The sequence below is a fragment of the Accipiter gentilis genome, chromosome 14, assembly GCF_929443795.1.
Source record: "Accipiter gentilis chromosome 14, bAccGen1.1, whole genome shotgun sequence".
In the NCBI taxonomy this organism is placed as follows: Eukaryota; Metazoa; Chordata; class Aves; order Accipitriformes; family Accipitridae; genus Astur; species Astur gentilis.
The window spans coordinates 26,250,978-26,273,079 of record NC_064893.1 but is presented as its reverse complement, the minus strand read 5'-3'; the positions used below and the strand labels follow the sequence as shown (position 1 = coordinate 26,273,079).

Here is a 22,102-nt window from a genome sequence, read left to right as displayed (position 1 = left end):
GATATATTTATTCATTAAATATAATAACATAAACAAGACTATTAACTGTCATATTTTAATGATACTGTACCCTGCAAAACATACTCGGGAAAAGGTCCTATTGACTTCAATGGCAATGCCACATAAATTTAAATCATGACTGCAGTAAAACAATGTCATCATTCGTATTCATGGTTGTTTGTTGTATCTAACCCAAAATGTTAAGCAAAATACCTGTAACTTGCTGAACTGGGTCTGAGCTCAAATGCTTTATCTGCAAATCTAAAGAAACCCAGCGGGGAATGCAGAAACCTGTTCCACAGATAACTGAAATACAGTATTCCCAAGAGGGGAAAATGGTCCAGGCAAGGCTGCTGTCTATCCCATCTCTCTGTAGAAAACACTGGACATATTTTTGCTCAGGAGATGGCAAAATCTGGGCAAATGCCACTTCATATCAGCAGTGTTAAGATCAGATTCTGACCTTTTTTTAAGATTGTTAACAGTCAGCAACAGAGGAAGCCTTAAAGCAAAAATTTCTATCTGGGAAGTATGCATTAACTATCTTGGGGTAAGTAAAAAGCCAGTCTGGAAAGGAAAAAGGGTTTCAAGAGTTGTCCCTTGTTGTACACAGCATCTGTGCCAAGAAGATGTAAAACGGGACCACTTTGAGTCATAACAATTTATCCACCCTTTGCACAGCCTCTCTGCTCATACAGGGCACCAGGCAGGGGAGAAGCAGCTCATGCAAGATCTCTAGTGTGAACAGCACAGAGGCGATCTTAAAAGGGGACTCACCCCAAATTTGTGAACTGCGCCGAACTGTGAATTATTATGTCAAATGTTTCATTGTAAAATTCCTCATTAAATTCTTTGGCGTTCACCACACGCTCAGCGTAACTTGAAGTGCTGAGAAAACGAACGCTTACTGTGCCATGACAAAGGCCAATGGTTGCCTCTTTACTGAGCTTGATACATATGGTGAAAACATATTGACTAATTACTTGCCATTTTCAAAAACTGAAAACACTCCAAAGTCAGGCCTAAGATAATAGAACAAGATACAGTATGAAGAATAAAGACTGGGAGAAGAGAGGAAGAATAGCGTAACTGTTACTGCTAATCCCTTATTCAATATTTGCTTTGATATATGCCTACCGACAAATAACACAGCATCTCATTGTTTCAAACTGCTTAATGAAAATTGGTAAATTAACACACCCGATTAATACATCTGTTTAAAGTAGAGACTGGCTGAAGCAGCATGATGTGGCCAATAATTTGGCTCAGGGTTCAGTTTTGCGATGCTCAGTTTTCTACAGTTTTGCACCTTGTTCTGGTGTTTGCCAAGTGCCCCAAATGAGAGCGAGCTGGGCTCTGGTGATGAAGCACATTGAGGGAGGTGTATTAAAGGGATCAAAGTCAATGTGGAAAGTGAGATACCGAGACACGCTTCTTGCTCTAGTTTTCCAAATGCCATTTCTGATTCAAATAGTCCCTTACAGGAGCCTAGCCTGAGCTGCCTTACAGGAATCCCTCGCACCCAGCCTTCACAGTGAGCCTTTTTAATGCCATCTGATTTCCAACACCTCTCCTCCAAGTCATGACAAATTGGTCCACTCATCTGATTAGGAATCTTCCCTAAGTAGTGGGACGAACATTTGACAAGTTAATTTCAAGGTAGCTCATGGAGTAGAAGCAACGTAAAGCTACACAACTGTAAAGAAAAAATGTTGCTGGATAAATTCTGCCAGTAATGGACGTGTAACAGAATATTTACTTAAAATTCAGGCTCTTTGTATTAGAAGACAAGCTCTTTGGTTTAGCAGTAGAAAACAGGAGGACTCACTGAAGCTACAGTTAACAGGAATACAATTACTGCTATAGTTTTATGATTATGAAACTTGTGCTGATGTAGCCATAATTTAGAAATAATAGGAAATGCAATGGATGACTTTTAAAAAATCAAGACAATTTTTAAAAAATCAATAATTATTCCCTTTTATTTTTCCTTTAAATCATCCAGATAATAGAAAGCAGAGACCTGAATAGGATGCCTAAAGTTAATGGCATTATTAGATTGAGAAAAAAGAAAGAGTGATCAAAAGTTTGACTCATTTTCCAAAAAGTGAATAGTCTGTAGGAGCTGACTATTCTGCTAGTTATAATTTTTTTAAATTTAAGATAAATCTCAAACCATTTTTGGAGGTTAGATGTAGTCATACGCAGAGACTAAGAGTAATTTATAAACATTTCTATTATATGAGAAAAAGTTGCCATTTTAGAAACACATAAATAATATGATGTCTTTCATAAAAGTTTTAAAAGAAGTTTTATTTTCCAGCTCATAAACTAAAAATAAAACACTTTAAGTGATTGACTTTCCTTTAAGGCAACTCTTGAGCCTCATTTGATAACACTACTGGTAAATTCCTAGTAAAACTCCTGGAAGAATTCCCGGTGTTTTGAACAGGACCAGACATTATCCATCTTGCTTTTCATTACTATTACTGTTTTACTGTAAAAACCTGTGTAGATCATCACAGTTTTGCCCCTGTTGCATAAATATGAAAGGGTTTAAAAGAACAGCTGTTCTCCAGGGGGTGGGAAGTACCTTTCTTTGTTTACTTTTTAAAAAGAGTTTGAAAACCTTAAAAGTCCCACAAGTGTGAAAGATGCTTTTTCTGCTGCAGTGGAGCTCCACCTAAACTTTTTTGAAAAGCCTGGGTAAACAACTCAAATCTAAATAGAAGCAATAATCAAAAATACCATTATTTATTTTTGTTCAAATCATTCCCAGGGCAATGCAGCCTTCCCTGGGCAGCCGAGGAGCCGAACCCTCACTGCCTGGGCACTGCCCTGGCAGAGCCTGTGAGGCAGTCAGGCACTTGGTCTATTGTGGGGTGATAACCAGGCTCTTTTAACGGCTTTATGCCTTCAGTCACTTTTTGTTCTTTCCAATGAGAATTTTTTTTTATTTCCCTGGAAGTTTACCAGTAGCGTGTAGCATGAGTGGAGCCCTGACTATGCAGCGCCCGGTGGGAGGGGATAAAGGAGTTGGGCAATTGTGTGGGAAGTTACTTCAGAAATTCGGTTCCCTCCTAGAGCAGCCCCGCTCTTCTTCAGCTTTTTGTTTAATCTCTAGGTACAGCCTTTGCCGGCTTGTATGCAAAACTGTTAAATGAAGCCAGCTCAAGGACTGCTTGCCATGTCTGAGTGCGGCACCACACAATGGGCTGGGAATGCCTGAGATGGTTTCCTTTCCTGCCTTTCATATCGCTGCACTGAAACCATCACTCGTGTCAAAAGCAAGGACTGCAGATGAAAGGCCAGTGCATTAAGACAGCACATAATTGTCAGTCTCTGAGTTTCTGACATTAATCGTTTTACTTAAAGAAGGCAGTGGAATGGTTTTTTTGTGTGTTCCCCCACCTCGAGTGACAACACACAGGAGATAGTCTGGGTAAAAATTAAAAAAAAATAATGTCTCAAAATTTTTGCTAATTAAAAGTAATGTGTTTTCCCATTTTTTGGCAATTTGATAACACAAAACACTTACTTGGGGGCCACAGGGGGAAACAAACTGAGACGGATAAAAAATGTTTTGTGTTCATCCAAGCAAGACTATGTTAATGCACATTATCCCATTAATGCACATCAACATCGGGAATAAGAGCGCCAATGCAAGCAAGAAGCATACACTTATCATCATTTGATAACATGTTTAATGACAGATTGACGGTTGATTTGCAAATGTGAACTGGCATCAATGTTGCTAACTTCAGCTTCTGCCGCCTCCTCTGCTATGCCAGCATATTTATGTGCATAATTTGATTTCGCAGCCACACTGTTAGTACATTTTTAATATTAACTATGCAAGAACAGACAGCCGAACTTAAGTTGCACTGATGGTTTGAGTTCATTAGATTGAAAAAGATGGGCAATGATGACAAAGATGGAGATGGCAGCGCAACATCAAAGAGGCAACACTTAACAAACACACTCCATTTTGAACAAACCGAACTAACACATTTCATGTTGTCGGCTGCAGCAGAGCCCTTATGTACAACAGTAAGAAAAAAAATATGCTTCTGCCCTGGGCATACTGACAGCAACTCTGCAAGAAGCTTAGCAGGCTCCTGGACACACAGTTGTAAGATATTTCACTCATCTATTGCAGGTAAAGGGGTTGATTCTGGTCTGATGTCCAAGTGACAACAACATAATTCAGCGGGCTTGCGGTGGAGTTACTCCTGATTTACATCGGTCCAAGGGAGAGTGCCTGCCTGCTCCCATTCTCCTTCCCTAGTTCGCTTTTCACAGCTGTGATTCTTTATGACGAATAATAAAAAGATTTTGCTGAGAGCTCAGCTCTTGCATGCGTGATGCACAGAGCAGAACTGCAAGTTCAGAAGCCCTGGGGCCTCGCACCGCGAGGCGTGGGATGTCCTTCCCATGTCCCTGGAGCCAGGGAGCCCAGCACCACGCCGGACTGCACTCTTGGTGACTTCTTCTTTGGCGATTCTGGGCAGTTCAGTTCTGCTCTGAAGGGAACATCTACCAATGAGCTGGGAGGAGAATATTTCATCCTCTGCTCACATTAATGTCTAGGCATATACCGCATCTAGTATTAATTTGCTTGTTGTGCTGCAATATATAATAAATTTGAGGCAGTAGCTTTATGGTGCAAGTTGTAATTTTAAATTTTATGATACAAACTGACCATCTGCAGGAATCTGACCATATAAGCTAAGCCATTCTGTGTAGACTGTAACGTTAGTACCTCTGAATCACAGTGAAACTATGATTTAGACACACAATTAGAAAGACCAGGTCCTCAACAATTCTCAGCTGTCTGAATTACTGCTGAACAGCCTAATAAATATACAGCACATAGGCCTCCGTTCTGCAAAGCTTTTAAGAATGTTCTTAAGTTTGCCTCTAATCAGCAAAGCACCTGTTACAATTACTGTTACTCAGAGACTAGTCCTGGACCAGAAACCCGTTGTGCTTGGCACTGCACAAACAGAACAAACCCTCCCGCTTGGGGACCACTGCCTCTGAGCCCACTGTGAAGGGATGGAGTGCTGGAGCGAGGCCAGGCTTTGTTAGGAAGCTGTGAGGGACGTAAAGTATTGACTATTGAATTTAATCCCCGAAACACTGCACCCATTTTCTAGACTGGGACACAGTAAGGGAGCAGAAAAGAACCTCGCATCAAGCAGCAGGTCACCTTCATCAGACAGCAGCAGGAGGATTCCTCATACCCCCGTCCGGGTGGCAGCTCCTGAGCAAATGCCTCCTGCCAGGACACTCACCTGGCCTAGCTGTAAAAATTGCTTTCTTTATTGTTCCTTATGAAAGAAACCTAAAGCTTTATTTTCAGCAAAATCTCTTTGTGGAGATCTGTACTCTTTTTAAGAAGAGACCTGCACTGCAGGGAGAACTAATCCTAAGTCCCTGGCCACGTTCAGTTCAGGTAGTTTGTTAAGCAGCTCCAGTGGCTGGTGCTGTACAGATGAAGGTTCATGGCCCCAAAAAGAGGAATATCTGAATGGACAGGCAGCAACAAACATCCTGGAAGACCCTTGGCATCTTAGGCTGAAACATGTGTAGTTGGGTCTTTTTAAATTTATGCTATTGATGCATTAGGGTCCAAAACCAATAGCAGACACAAGACCGCACTGTGCAAGGTACTGTACGGAGTTCAAGATGATCTCTCTCTTAGAAAGGGACCAAATAATTTCCAGTGACACAGGGAAACAGGTGGGTCTTGCTTATGCCAATGAGGACACAAGTGATCTTGGAAGCTTTCTCAAAAGTGAAAGAACTGGGGGGGGGGGGGGGGGAAAGAAAAGAAAAGAAAAGGGAGAAGAAGGGCCAGCAGAGACAAATGCAAGAATGAGGCCATGCTCAGCTTACTTTGCTGTCTTTTAAGGTAACACTGTATGTCCTGGTTTTGGCTGGGATAGAGTTAATTTTCTTCCTAGTAGCTGGTACAGTGCTGTGTTTTGGATTTAGTGTGAGAATACTGTTGATAACACGCTGATGTTTTAATTGTTGCTAAGTAGCGCTTATCCTAAGTTAAGGATTTTCAGTTCCCCGTGCTCTGCCAGCAGCAGGTGTACAAGAAGCTGGGAGGGAGCATGGCCAGGACAGCTGACCCGCACTAGCCAAAGGGATATTCCATACCATAAAATGTCATGCTCAGTACATAAACTGTGGGGAGTTGGCCGGGAGAGGCAGATCACTGCTCGGGCATTGGTCCGCAGGTGGTGAGCAATTGCATTGTGGATCACTTGTCTTTTCTTGGGTCTAATTTCTCTCCTTTTCTTATATTCCTTTTCATTACAATTATTAGTATTGTTATTATATTTTTTATTATTATTGTTATTACTATATTTTATTTTACTTTAGTTATTAAACTGTTCTTGTCTCAACCCATGAGTTTTACTTTTTTTTTTCAATTCTCCTCCCCATCCCACTGGGAGGAGGATGGTGAGCAAGCGGCTGCAGGGTGCTTAGTTGGTGGCTGGGTTTAAACCACGACACTGTGTCATTAGTGGGCCATTCAGAAAGGCACAGGAGCAGTGGGGTTTCCTGCCCTGTGAGCTGAGCAGCAGAGAAGGAACTGGTCAGCCTGTACCCAGCAGCCTCGATAATTGCTCTGTTAACTGCCTTGTGCTGCCTCCTCCTTACCTGGGCTTTAGCTACAATTAGAAATGAAAACATCCCAGGGAGAGGGAACTGTGGTCACTGCTCACTCATGCCTGCTGCTGGAGGATAGTGATGGGGAGAGCAAGAGAGACAAGTGCTATTTCCAGGCTGTGAAAAGGCTCTCCCCTGCCCCAGCCCTGGCCCAGCACGACCACAGCATGCTAGGTGGCATGGCAGGGGGGTATGAAACAGCTTCCAGCTCCGTGTTTGCCCTCCAGATTGACTGAGCTCCTACTGTGACCGTGCACTTATAAGGCTGGCTGTGGAGAGCTCCAGAGAAGAGGAGTCCAGAGCATCACAGTTGGAAGAACCATTAGTTTTCTCAAGTCACAATTATCTCTGCTACTGCGTTTGTGTCCTTTTTCCTGTCTCATTTTAAGTAAGTTACAATTCTCCCACTCTTGTTACTGAGTAGATGCAGATGCCACTTTGTTCTGTGTGATTTATAGCCAGTAGCTAATGTTCAGTTATAATTCCCCATTTTAGACATGAAAAATAGCCTGTAATGCTCAACACAAGGGCCTCTCAACAATGATATATAATTTAAAAATTAACACGAGGACAGAGGAGACACGGGATTTTGAACTAGGGACTCTCTCATTCAAAGGTTAAATCTCTACAAGGTGAGCTAAAGGAATTAGTTGAGTTATTAAGTAAATGCCTCTGTTATATTTTCCCAGTACATTAGCTGTTGCAACCTTTTCCAGTTCATCTGTGTTCCGCCCCAGCATGTTCAAAGTGCAAATGCTCATGGCACTGTATTCACACATTTGCTTTTTTTCAATGTCAAACAAACTGGAGCTTTTCAGAGCCAAAGGTCAAAGTGGAGGGCCCTTAAGAAAATCTCTTGGGAAATTATGTGATTGTTCTTATGTCTTTATTGTATATAAAATCAGGCTTCGTACGTGGCTCGCCCTTTCCAAGCATCTTAAAACTATAAATGAGTCATGACTCATTCCTGCAACACCTAAGTTATATAAGTGGTCTTGTTAATTTACTGGAATATCTTGCATAACTAATCATTTCCAGGATCAAACTCTAAAGCCTCCAAAACCTCTGAACTGTAAAGAGCTCCTTTAGAAACAGAGAATTTAAATCCCAACCTCACACGATGAGTCAAAAGCAGAACAAGGGACAGAATCTGCATCACCAGACTCTGCCAAAAGCAAGCCATAAAGCCCTCTTTTGGCAAAGCTCAGCAATTCAGAAAACATGCAGGGAGAATAGGGAGTATGGAGAAGGAAAAGAGCTTGGCTATGGAGAGGTTTTGGAGGTGGCATTCCTTTCCTGTCTGTTTTCTGTTCACAGTAAGATGTAGCTCATATCCTAGGTGTCTCCTGCTGCACTCTGGTTAATGCTGTCTCACTCCAGCACCAAGTACTACATTTATGGATTACAAATTTATTGACATTTGACATTTGCATCAGCTTTCACCTGATCAACAGGAGCTTTGGCTGCCAAAGGGAATTATTATGGAAGATTTCAACAGCCATGGGAATGCCAAAAAGGTCATTAAATCATATAGGGAAAAACAATGTGTTCATAGCGTTCATACATTCAGTCTTGCTAGTAAATCTTCTGGTTGATGCTTGGACCACCTACCAATGATACTCAAAGAGAAGGAGAAACAGGGAGAATTGAAGAGATGAATTAAATTAAAACCAAATGACATGAAGCCTGGCACAGTGGGATCTTTAATTTTCTACTCTATGAATCCAGAATAAGCAAAAAACCAAAACAAAGCACAGTGGCTTGACTTTATTTAAGTTAATTTCCTCCATATAGGCAGGGCTTAACTAAATAATCCTGAGCAATGTGTGCACCCCACATTATTGCATGCAATTTGTATGTGGGAGGTGCAGGATTCAGAAAACATATGGCACATGGAAAACAAATGACAGGGTGTGCTTTTACACTCATTTTGGCTATACTTATCACTCTTGTTGATATTTTTTTCCAGACATGAAATATGAGTGTAGGAACTTTCACCCTAATCTCTTTGGAAAAATACTGAGAGTTATTTTTTTGTGCATTTGTGATTTATAGAAGAAGGCCACCACATAATTCCTGGGAGCACAGACAATGTTTTAAAAAAACACTGATCAAATAAACAGAATTACCTCCCCCGTCGTTTTTTCCCTGGATGACAAACCTGGGTCTTGCACCATAAAAAACCAAGGCCAACAGATTAGGGCTCCATAGGATTATGGAAGGAAGTGAATTACTGAACTGGAAGCCCACCCACAGCCTATCTGTCTGTGTATGTCTAGTCTAGGGTGAGCTGCACTGAAGAGTGATCCACACGCAGCTGTTTACCCCTGAGCTGAGCGAGCATGAAGGAAATATTAAGTTTGCCCTTCTCCAGTGGAAGAGCAGTGTGTTCACTTCACATGAACATAAGCAGAAACAGGCCACAGTATTGTCATAACCCAGAAAGACTCTTCTTATGTGATGTCCCTTGGGATGTAGATCAAGAGGTGGGTAAAAGGCAATGTCAGTTTTTCTAATGGCCCTGTAAAGAAAGTTGGTAGTCATGAGGATGCAGTCCCAACAGTGATCAGTGCCAGTAGCTTGTCTTGCCCACAGAAATATAGTCAGTGTTGTGTAGCCACTGTTGTGCTTGGAGCACCATGCACATATGGCTATGGGGAGACTGTACAGAGATCACATGAAGAGTGGCAGTGGGCAGAGGCAGGGAACCGGACAGAGAGGTTCTAAACCTTGGCTTGAAATAGGAGAGAAGTGGAGCTGTTCGATGGGGATATCTACCGGCAGCTGTGCACTACACCAGGATATCAGTTACATGTATTGAGATAAATAATTTCAGGTAGTCTGTGCGGCTCATGGTATAAACTTGGGGGTTTTCAGAGATAGGGAGAGTGTTTGTGAGTTTTCATTAAATGACTATGCAAACAGCGGTTTCACATTTGAGATTTCAACAGTTCTCCAAGAGGAGAGGGGAAAAAAGCTTTTGTCTGCACACAGAGTGCTTTGGAGGTTTAGAAGAGCTGAAAGCAAACCCAGAAGGGATCAAACTAGTATTATCCATGTGCAATGGAACAAACAGTTTTGCCTCCTCTGAATTACTGGTCCATGCTAGTATAAGGTCTGCAGTAAGACTGCAACTCCTCCTCTGAATACAGTTGCGAGAGAAATCTTTCGAGCGTGGCATTTTTATTGCATCATGGAAAACTCCCAAGGAAACCTGAAGAGAGAATGGAATAAAGTGTGATGCCCTTAGGTCTGGGGGCTTGACATAATTTTGGGTGTGGTTCCTTCTTCAGCCATGTGCAAAGAGCAAGTGTGAAGGCTCAGCCCTGCTCTGACTGCCATGGGCTGGTTTGCACATCCTCTGCTCTCTGTCTTGGGATGGGGCACCTCCAGAGCTCACGACGAGAGGCGTCACGGTTGTGCCCAAGTTTCTGCAGCTATCAGGAAGGCCTCTTGCATGTTCTCTGCAGCTCTGGGAGCAGGGGGAAATAATTTCCTCCAGATGAAGAAGTCCCTGAACTGTAAATCTGCAGGCTGGGAGAGTGCTCTGGGAACGGCACCACGTATCTGTCCTGTTCTTACACTCATACTGGTTCTAGTCAGAGATAGGAAGGACACATGGACCTTGGACCTAACCCTGCATGGCTACTCTGATGTTCTTACCTCACTAGTATTCAGCTTTAGGAGAAGAGCAGAAAAATGTCATAAAGAAAGTCTTAGCAGTGTTCAGCTGTCGGGCACATCTCCTGTTACAAAGGATTGTGCATACTTAGGGCTAGGGAATAGAATATGAACACAAAACATGGCAATCGTTCACTTATAGCTCGAGGCTACGGGCTCCACGGCACAGCGAAAGCTCAGCCTGGCAGGGATGCAGAGAGTGAATATCCCAACAGGGACCAAGGCAGCTCCCTCAAGCACCAGGGCTTTTGGAGCTTGAGGGACTGCATGGCACAGGCAGCCTAACACGACCTCGACCTTCGCCAGACGGTGCAGAGAACTACTGCGAAAGGCAGAGGAAGAGGGGAACAAAAGAGCATGTGGAGGTCATGGCCTTCCCGATCTCTCTATTTTGGGTGAGCTTGAAGGCTGAACTTTCTTGGTTCTCCAATACAGCCCAAGCCCACTGTTTTCATCACCTGCTGGAGCTCTTGCGTGGCTGTGTTAATCATGGATGAACGTGGCAGTAGAAAGGGAAACTGGAGAATGCTGAGAACGCCTTGGTAAACCACATCCCCGTACCCTCGCCTTTCTCTTCCTGGCCTGCTTTGCCTTGCAGCTGCTGCTGTGTGCACAGAGTTTCCATGCTGGTCACTTGATAATAAATCGAAAAGAGACTGCTGGGGGACAGGGGCATGGGGACCATCCGTTCACTCTGCGGCCTGTGATCCTCTGCAGTACAGTCTTCCCAAAGGACGAACTCCTTCTCCTTCGCCTGCGCCCCCTCCACTGTAGCAAAGCACTGGGCAAATGGTCTTGGCTGGCCTAAGAAGAGGTGGGCGAGGGGAGGCAGCGACTGCCACCGCACAGAGCGCTCTGTCGCTTCATCTGACGCAGCTGCTGGAGGAGGTGGAGTGGAGGGAAACAACCACATCAAAGCCACTCTAGCCACCTCTCCTTTCCCTTCAAAAATGTCACTGTGGCACCCTCCACTTTCTATAACAATGTTTATCATTGTTCTTCGATTGTCTGGGACAATAAATGGTTAGAAATGAGCATATATCACCAGGAAATCTCTGCCTGCCCCTTCCCCCAAGCAGTGTCATAAAAACGTACAAATTCACATTAATAATGAAGTGCATTTCCCCGAGAAGCCACTGTGTATCTCAGGGAGAGCAGGCAAGGTGGCAGTTGCTGCAGAGTTTCCTATTAAAGAGCAGAGCAAATACTCATAAATCTGATGAGGGGCCAAAGCACATGTTAGGGCTGTCTCCCTCTTAATGGAACCTTTTCTGAAATGAAAAAAATATATATCTCGATACATTCAGGGTATTCATTAGACATGACAACCTCCTCCACTCCCCCATCCTTCCCTCCCCCACTCCTGCATGTGCTGACCCCTGGCAGAAGAGCTGGTGCTGAGTGCTTGCAGGGAGGGATTTGGGAGGGGAGGAGGAACTGTTTTGTTTTAATAAAGGGATTGCGTAAATTTACTACAATGAACAAGTCCCCTCCCGGCCCCATGCCTCCCTCCTTCCCTCCACTCCAACAAGCTGCTGCCGTTCCCCCTGTCTCCGACCCCTGGTGCCCCCTCCTCTTGGCTGCCCGGCCTCTGCCATGCCCCGCAGCCATCCCGTCTGTCCATCTGCCGGGGGGAGAGCCGACAGAACCAACGCTGCACCCCAGACCAGGATCCCTCTTGCAAACTCGAGTGTAGGAAACCTTTCCTGCCACCTCACACCTTCAAGGGCCTGGCCAACGCACGCTCTTGGGAAAATGCAATTCTCCAGACACAGGGAGGTGGCGGGATGAGTATCTGTCCCCTCGGCTCTCTCAGGGGCGGTGATCTTGCTAGCTGGTGCAGTGTCTTAGTGTTCGCATAGGCTGGAACCCCAGGGTCTGCTGCCCCCTTCCTGAAGGTGAGATGCTCTTGAAAAAGAAACCCCGTCCCATTTAAGACATAAGCTCTGTGCTGCACGTTGTCTGTTCTACCTCAGTCCTCTTCTCGCAGACAGTGTCCTGAGTTGGAGCTGCACTGGTGTAAATCCTGCATGACTCTGCTGACATGCGAAAACTAGTGTAAAGGCCTGATCCTTCCTTAGCCAATGGACCGTGCCTAGATGCACAAACTGATCCAGTTCTGAACTGAGGAGATGGGAAGAGATGGCAGAATGAGGCCTGAAGCCTACAGCTTAATAATCATGAATTATCTGTTCATTATCCCAATAAATAGTGAAAAATCTCTTCCTCCTTTCCTCCTCCCATAAAGCCATATCTATAATTTTCCTCATTTTCCATCTGTGCTCCATCATATTTGCACTGAGTGATCATCCTGCTAAATTACATTATTTTTATTGAAAGGTGCTTTTGAGGGCTGGATACTGCTCATGTCTTTTCCTTTTGTTATCGATCTTTGCGATTTGATTGCTGAGGTGTAAAATGTATAAATAAGACTCACATACCCTTCCTTTGAAATCTCACTGGGTAAAAATGTTCTGCTATAGATTATGAAGGCTGTAGCATTTAATAAAATCAGACACAGCAAGGAGAATGCAAGATCTTGATATCCTTATGAATACTGAATGCTTGAGGAGGTAGGTGCTATTCAAGGTCAGTTAAAATCTGGTCGAAATACTTAAAAGTTGCTATTTCTTTGTGAGCAGAAGAGTTCCTGCCTTTTGGGGGCAGGAACTGTCACGTACAGTATGCTTATACGAAGCCTAGAAACAATATGGGTTGACCTAGTGGGTTGGATGCACTAATGCAATGTTAAATAATACTGATCTTAATAGCAACCTGTAGTATTCATAAAAAGCAAGTAAATCTGCACTGATATATCTGTGCTGGCACATTCTGATGTATCGTCTGGCCTGACCCTGCTCTCAGGGAAGCCAAGAACACACTATTACTGGTTTTACAAGGACTATTGCTAGATTGAAAAAATGCTCTCCAGGAAAATTTTGAAGATTTAAAAATGCTAAATTAAAAAAATATCCTGATCTACCACTTTGGAGAAACAGTGATAAATTTCAAAGGATTAGGGGAACTGAAGCTTCACCAGAACAAGACTATTTTGAGGGAGGAGTGATGGGTTAGTGGTTGTTCCTTGCTGAGGATGGGCTCTGTGTCTCTCCTGCAGCGCAGTGGAAAGGCCAACCTATTCCTTCCCTATTCCCCTGTCTCCTCTTATGGTGTTCAGCAATTTGACCCAGTTTATCCCAATAAAAGTCTATCCTAAAATGGGACTTCCCCACAGAATTTTTTTACCATTGAGAAGTCATCATTTTCCAACAAGAAGTTGTCAGAAAAAAGTCCCTCTTGAACTGAATAATGAAGGCTTCCATTGCAATGAACCCTCTCTTTCTGGCGGATGATGTGGTGAGCAGAACCCTCTGTTTTGTTGGTAAACTCTGCTTATAAAATCGTGGTGGACATAACTGCAGGCAGCTACGTCCCAGCATGTCTGATTCTCCTGAAAGGGTCTTTCAGTTTTTAATGTTTGTTGCTAACAAGAAATGAAAGAAGAAGAGCAAGCTAAATACTCTAAAATATAGTTTTGGACTCCTAATTCACGCAATTGTCCTTGCCCATGTAACACCAATATTGGCTAATAGTGGAACATGATGATCAGAGCAGCTCCTACTGTTTCAGAGGGATGAGAAAATAAAATCCACAGAAGAAAAAAATCTTCTATTTTGGTATACTTAACACATACAGTTATCTACGTGTCCTATATATCATTTAACAAATTGCTTTGCAATTCTTACAGGGCGTGGTATAATGACTGATTTAAAATCACTGCATTGCTTAAACTGCATTGTTCTTCATCAAGTTGAGTCATTTTTATGTGAAGTGTCAAGCTCTCTAACAAATAACTGCTGCCAGACAAATCAAGTTCCTCATCTTAAAGCTACGGCTAAATAGTTTATAGCTTTAATCTGCTCACTGAGGTGTGCAGTCTATGACAGTAATTATAAATGCAAGGAGAAATTATAGCTGAATGCTTTAACTGCATTAGGAGCCATTTGATGAACAATCATGATTGCCTGCTCATTTTCAACAATAGAGGGCAAGTTAGTGTCAGTGCATTAGAGGATTTTCAGTTCTGCTCTGCTCTTTCTTCCATTTACCACAGAATGTCAGTTGTCTCCTATAAAGTAGAAAAAAAGCACTGTAGAAGCTTTAAACTTGATGGTTAAAAAAAGACAAAGGAGGAAACAGAGAGAAAAACTGTTTATCATTATGAGTCATTTTTTTGTTTTGCAGCAGCCTTACTTTCAAATTAGTTCATCTCAGGTAGCTGCTTGTTTACTTATCAGGGTCTTTTGAAAAAGTATTCTCCCCAATTAAGTTGGTAAATTTGACTCTATAGAGACTTATTTCTACAAAAAGTTGTAGATAAGACCACAGAGAGACTCAGTTACCGTCCAGTTTCTAGCCAATCTCACCTGACTTTAAAGTGAGAAATACAATTCTGACTGGTATTTTTTCTCAGGACAACATAAAAATTCTAATTTAGTTGAAAAAATGAACAAATGTTCTTCAAAGGTATAAGTCAACATACAAATTGCTTCTAATTAAAGACATGTTCCCTAATGTTCATGGGTTTTCTTTGAAGAATAGCAATAAAAACAAATTTGAAGTGGGATAAGTGAAAGAGAATAGAGACGTCTGATTGTTGTATATTACACATAATTTTACATTATATTACTAAACCCATATCAGTTAGAAGAATTCAAGAAAACACCGAAGATGAATATAAAACAGACATATACGTCTTTACATTTAAGAAGAATTTATAGCAAATTTCTTATAAACAGCCTCACAGAGGTCTTAAAAATAAATCCATATACATAACACATTTTTCTACAGTAGTAACCCAGATTATTCATTTATATTTTTAATGATAGCTAACATTTTAAAATATAACCTTTAATGGTAAATTTCATTGAAATAGAGAAAGTATTTTATGTATTTCTATACTTCAAGTACTCTTTCCACTGTTTTATTTCCATTTATTTCCATATATTTTCTCTATTTTTATTTCTATTTCACTACAATATCACCTAGAAGAAGTCAACGCAAATGCATACTAAGAATCTCAGTATGCTTTATATTTCTTGTTTCTAAATACTGTGCTCTCCTCTATGTTATTATTCAAATGTATACTGAATCTTAAAAATAACATGGTAAGAATAAGTAAAGTCTGAAAATCCCTGTTATTTGATTTAGTCTCCTTGCAGATCTCAGGAAGAAACCATATGAATAAACTCTGGCCTGCACGCTTCTAACATAGTCAGAACTTCAGCAGGCTTACAGCTCCAAAACTGTAATAAAATCTTTACAATGCTATCCAAAATACCCCATCATTTCATACAATTTGTGCTATCATGCATACCAACTAAAATTATAGTTCCAGATAACAGTGCTATCACTCTGTCATTGCAATTTAAATATATTTTTTCAAAGGTAGGATACAACCTGCATCTTGATATAAATTAGAAATGGATGAGTATTAAGAGGACAGCAATTTCTCGGTACCCAAAGGCAGGAAGGACAGTACCTTATTTATGCAGTTACATATCACCTGAATAATACCCGCGATGTGCCTGTGCAGGTTATTACAATGCAGAAACCACTTTTTTTTCCCTTGGAGATTTGTTTCCCAAATCCTCAGCAATAGTAACATGTTTATAAAGGCAGGTGTTTGGTTTCCCTCTTAGTAATAACATGGTGCTTTTAAGACCAAATCTGAAACATGTGTCATGTATTAAGCCACGAATGTGCCAAAATAACTGTTACATTAATATATCTGGCAGATAGCTTTTGTCTGATAGTACCCAAATTATTGGTTTGCTCTAATATCTCTTGTGTGAAAACTGAATGTCAGAATCTTAATAATCATTAACTGGTGGGGAAGGAAACAAAGTATGGTATATTTTTCGTAACCAATGTCTTGTAGTTTTCTGATATTTTGTCAGGTATGTTGATTTTGAATGGTCAGATAAACAAAGAACATTTGTTTGTTGAGTTCTAATGTTGGTTTAAAAATGCTAAAACAGAAACTTAAGTATATTAGCCCTATTTAGAAAACAAACTTCTTTTGAGTTAGACAGAATTTTGTTGGCTAAAATATGGACACAGCATAAATCTAGTCAAACGCAGACAGCACGTACAAGATGTATGCAAAACTTAAATCTTATTGCACTTGAATACTGATGTTATACTCTATAGTAATAGCTTCTATTACCCATCCCAAAGTAACCCTTTGATTAGTGGTTTAAATTATTCAAAAGTAGCCTTTTTAATGGAGCTTAAGTGATGCATAGTCCTTGTGCTGGCTCTGAACACAGAAAGTGTTTCTTAAAGCTTCATGAATATTTGCAGCAAACAAATGTGAAATCTTCACACAAACGGGTATTCATCCTCAAAGTGCCTGCACCCTCAATTAGCCAGAGAATAGCCACAATAGCAGGTGGCGTAAGTGACAACTCACAACACATCTTTAATTTTGACTGTCTGACGAATTCATTTTCCGAATGTTATTCAAGTAATGAACACATTGGAGAAAATCTGAATCTGCACATGATTATTCTGTGAAGAGAAGCAGAGCCTGAGTCTGCTGGAGAAATTGTTGGGAATGACTAACAGACCCTTCCTGGAAATAAACTCATTAGAACAAAAAACTTCTATTTGGACTTTTAGTTGATGTTCTGCATATTTATTTAAATCAAGAATATTCAAGTTTGTGAATCAAGTAAAATTAAAAATGCAAAAATTGTGTGTCATCTGAATATTACATTACATGTTATAAACAATGGTTGTGGCAGTACTTCGGTTGGTGTATCTTTCAGCAAAAAATAGCAACACTAATGTAGAAGTATTCTACTAACAGGTCTTTGAAAGAGCAAGCTTGTAAAAAACCCTAGCTGCTTTCTCAATTAAGCATTAACCCCCTCCCAGGTTATAAGAAAACTTGCACTGAAGTCAGTGATGTTTATGGATTGACTAGCAGTCTCACCAACATGAACCCAAATATAATTAAACATCTTAAAGACTAAAAAAGGAATGATAGAGAGATAGGTTAAAATGATGCGACAAAAAAGGCCACTCACAGTAGTAAGTGTTTAAGTAAATGTAAATTATTAAAATATTTTACAAAACTGAATATCCAAATATCAACAAAAGAATAACCAAACTTCTAGATGCACACTTTTTGGAGTTATTTGTAGAGTCTTGAGCTGGGTTTGAGATTATAAGAAACTTGGCATAATTAAGATTTTGTTAATTTGACATTTTAATTGTCGTCTTTTCCCCCATCAAAATCAGATTTACTGTGTGTTAACACTGAAAGAGGTAACAATCTTTTGGTTTTCAGTGCTTTTTTTCTGCTTTTTCCATTATCGTTGTAAAGAGTAGAATTTAGTTGTTGCATTCCACGTTGAAGTGCATAGGATATGAAACGATTAATTCTTAGAAACAAAAAAGAGAGTGAGAGCTCGGAAAACAGCTATTTTGAAAATATTAATAAGCATCAACTTTTCTATATAGGGCAATGTGGTTGTGCATTTACCGAGCTCTCTACTTGAAAACATTATAAAATGGATATGTACATGCAATTAGATTAATGAAGCAGGAGTACATTACGCATTTTATACTGTTTTCCTACATTTAAGAAAGTATGAATGTCTTACGAAGCCTCCATAAAACGATGTAATTAAAACTCACTATAGAGCATGCATACCTTAAGAGTTATTCTTCATCCACTTCTGCTACAAATTGTGAATGGTGTTCTGGTGACTTGCTGTGTGTTTTGCTTAGATGAAGTTTTACTGCATGTTTGCTCGCAAATGTCCGACAGCACAACTTACATTTGAACTTAGAGTCTGTGTCCTCTTCTCCAGCTATTGTTTCAGGAGATCTTTGAACTGAAACTCTGGAGATTTCTTGCTCTACCTTGGTTTGCTGCTCCACAGCCAGCCTGTTCATGTCTTTCATTTGGAAACCTAGATGAGATTCTAAGTGGCTAATGTAAGTAGATGGGGTTCGAAACTGAGACGCACAGTCGCTGCAATAAAAGACTGGATGTCCTTTGTCCATGTTTTTCAAAAACTTTGTTCCTCCGGTTTTCCTAAGTTGATACTTGACATTTGCCAACCAATGGCTGATGGTGGTCATTGACAGTCCAGTAAATTTTGAAATCTGCATGCGCTCTTGTGGGCCTAGATCTGATAATAAATATTTACCTTCAGATGTCTGGAAGAGGCTGGAAGCAAACTGAGCTTGCAAAATGAGAAGATGCTGAGGGTTCCAGTTTGACTGTCTGCCCTTCCTTTTATGCAGAGTGGAGACCTCTGTTGAGACATCCTCAAAGCGTCGGACATCTATTTCCAATTTCATAGATGGGATCCTTGAAGATGCAGCAGGTTTTGGTGTAGTAGCTTTGGGAAGAACTTTGACCATGTCAGCAATGTCAGACAGAGCATGTTTCTGAGGTGGAGAAGTACAAGATTGTGCTTGAGCTGACTCAGCTTTCTTGCCTTTGGATTTGGTCAGGTCAATAGGCTGATCATTGTTTTCAAACAAATAGTGCCTGGATACACTTGCAGGCCTTGGTGGGGTTGGAGCAGGAGATAAAACTGGCTTCTCCATCATATTTAGACTAGGTTTGTGGAACATAGAAATTGTGCTAGAGCTGGGGCCAGAGTTGGATTGAGGCTGTAAAGGCTCAGTGGCTTTGCCCAAATGATTATTCAGTACTGACTGCAGCGCACTGAGAGGGTTGACACAAGGCAGTTCAGACGAATGGTTGGCAGCAGCACAACCATTACTAAGAGAAGCTGCTGTTGGTTCCTTGAGGACTGTTTTTTCTTTTCCGCTGTCCTCTTTAATTTTGTCTTCTTCTTTCAAGGGACACGGTTCTGTCTTTTTTGGCTCCACAGAGGCTTCAGATTTGAGGAGAGGTTCCCTCTCACTCTGGCTGAGTGAGGCAGGCTCAGACTGCATGCCCTCTTTAGCATAGTCCTTTTGTATCTCCTCCTTGTCATCACTTTCCTTCTTCACTTGAGTGCACTGGGCCACATTTGCTGAGATAGGGACCAGAGGCATGACCTTCCACTTCGGAGCTATGGGCCTCAATTTATTGGTGATCGTTGGCCTGACTTGCAGTACTTGGGAACCCACAGGCAAAGACGGCTTAGTTCCTTCTGAGAGCTGATAAGCTGCATGGATGCTGGGATATGCACTCCAGCTGGGTGCTCCATTTTGAGCTTTATTGATAGCCGTCGTGACAGTGTTCTCCAAGGACTTTAAAATGTCCCCACCACCCTTTGAACCATCTTCTAAATCTTCTTCTCTGAGGTACTGGTATTTCATTGTGGGATCCAGTGGTTTCTGAAGAGTGTCTTCATAATCTTCATTTTTTACTGCTTTCTCATCTTTGTTTGCATCATCAGCTTTATCTTTTTTACCCTCTTTTTTTAGTTCAGAGGCGGGAGCTATGCATTCTGCAGATGACTTACTGGTTGATTTTGAAACCAGGCTGTCATTGGCTGGTGCTTCGGACAGCGATTGCATTTTTTCCACAGCTAAAGGATCCAGAACAAGTTGCTTTCCTTTCTTTGAAGCTGAACTTGTGACTTTCAAGAAATGGCCAGTGACCATCATGTGGGTCGTGAGCTGCTGTAAGGTATCATGGGAACTTCCACATTCCATACACTTCAAAATCTGGGATTTGCAGGCCTCAAACTGCCACGTATAGCTGGCACCATTCTGGTAGCCGTAGCGGTTGTTAGATGATAACTGCAGGTTCGCGTTCTTCTGAGGAGAAAAAGTATCTGAGAAAGACCCTGTCGTGGAATCGGGGGAACAAGGCCTGTTAACATCAAACACACGTTTCTTTGCTGGAGTGACCATTTTTGAAGAAATGGTTGGTACCGGCTCCTTCAAAGGCACTTTTTGGTAATGTTTTGTTTTTATCATATGAACACTCAGATCTTGAAGGGAATCAAAAGAGTCACCACAGAACATACATTTCAGAACTTTTTGTGCATCTTCCTTGTCCATGTCCTGGAAAGCCCTTTTTCTGGGCTTTGAGTAGCTGGTAGGTCTGTGCTTGTCCTTTTTATGGTTGTCATCTTGGTAGTGACCTGTCTCATTCATATGAACCGTTAGTTCTACCAAGGTGTCATAGGCAGCGCTGCACTGCCGGCACCGAAACCGGCTGGCGCCCGTGAACACAGTTCCACACATTTTGCTGCTTTGTCTGTACAGCTGGACCGAGCTGAACAGGTTGGGTTTTGAGACGGGTCTGGAAGGTAAATTCTGCTGTAAGCTTTTTGACAGTGCGTCTTGGTGCCAATCAAAATCAGCTTTGTTCCCTCCATTTCTGTTGTCACAACTCCTCTTTTCAGAGTTAGACAACTTGAAACCCAGCCCTAAGCCTGTCCAATAAGAGTCTGACAGTATGTTGGCATAGACCGCTGTCATTTTATCCATGCAATCGTGTGCTTCGTTCTGGGCTTTGGGATGGGCGCTGCTTTTTGGGTCCTGTGGCTCTCTAGAGCAAATGCTTTTAATATCTGCCACATGGTCACTACCATCGCTTAGTAGTGATTCATTTTCTGCATCCTGGTTAGATATATGACTGACAGGGGAATTCTGGTAACTGAAGTTCCCTTTCTGCTCAGGACCCACTTCGTGTTCCTCATCCGTGCCAGTGTCATTGCTGCCCTGGAGCTGAGCAGTTGAGTTGTTGTCATCATCATCTTCTTCCTCCTCCTTTATATCTTCCTCTTCCTTTAAATCTTCCTCTTGGACATAACCTGAAATGTAATGTCAATATATGAAATAACTTGTTAAAGGAGAATACTATGGTTCGAGCTTTCTAGTTTCACTATGTGTTTTCTTCACCGGACTTCGTTTTAATCTACAACTTTATTGCCTGTTAGCTCTGGAAGTGAAAAAAGCCAAATGATATCTCTTTTTGTGAAGGTTGCTGGATTTTGTTGGCAGATGATCATAATTCTTTATAACTGCCAGAGATTCTGAGTTAATAATTTTCCTGTCATGGGAGTATAATTCTAACTGTCCTGTAATGGGACAGTTGGAAAATTCATATGTAAGAATTTAAAGTTTATACTAAAAGCTTCAATTCTATCAGATTGTTTTTAGCCTCGGTGAAAGAAAGGGTAGAATTGGTAGGGAACAGAATTAAAAATAACTGCCATAATCTTCCTGGTTCATAGCATCATCCAGGTACAGTAACCTTTTGCTATTTGATCACCTAAAAATGCACTTTAGAGTGTACACAAATAATTTATATGTCAAAATACAACATCTGAAAGTGCTAATAGGCAAAAGTGGAACTCTTTTGTTTATAAAAGTAATGTCCTGTGTACCATAAAAGTAAATAGTGCTTTGATAAAAACAAATCCATAAATTTCAGGGCAAGAAGCCTTGGAAGTTACAGATGAGTATTAGGATGTGACAGAGGTAGATCGAAGTTAACTGTAAAACTGGAAAAGTAGAACAAATCCAGAAAGATTTTCTTTGACAAATTAACTATTTAATTAATAAGATGAATACTTAAGATAAGATTGATACTGGAAGAGCTGTAAATTTTAAAATTAATTAAGGAATTCAGTTAGGTTTTTTTTCTGGCCTTATATCAGCAGTAATTCTGCCTAAGTTACAGGAGATAATCTGGTTAAGAACAGACTGAAGAATTAGAGAATAGGATTTTTAAGGGTGAACT

At 41.2% G+C, this 22,102-nt stretch overlaps 1 protein-coding gene across 2 annotated transcripts in view; it reads right to left on the bottom strand.

The window, feature by feature from the left end:
* The window catches only part of TSHZ2 (teashirt zinc finger homeobox 2), a 222,885-nt gene that overhangs the window by 63,930 nt on the left and 136,853 nt on the right, over positions 1-22,102 (bottom strand). Inside the window, exon 2 of one of the 2 annotated variants that reach the window (XM_049817127.1) lies at positions 18,092-21,170. In XM_049817127.1, coding sequence (XP_049673084.1) covers positions 18,100-21,170 — 3,071 coding nt within the window. In that variant the 3' untranslated portion in view covers positions 18,092-18,099. Of the gene's footprint in view, positions 1-17,092; positions 21,171-22,102 lie in introns of those variants that run through there. The other variant, XM_049817126.1, reaches the window with a different exon arrangement.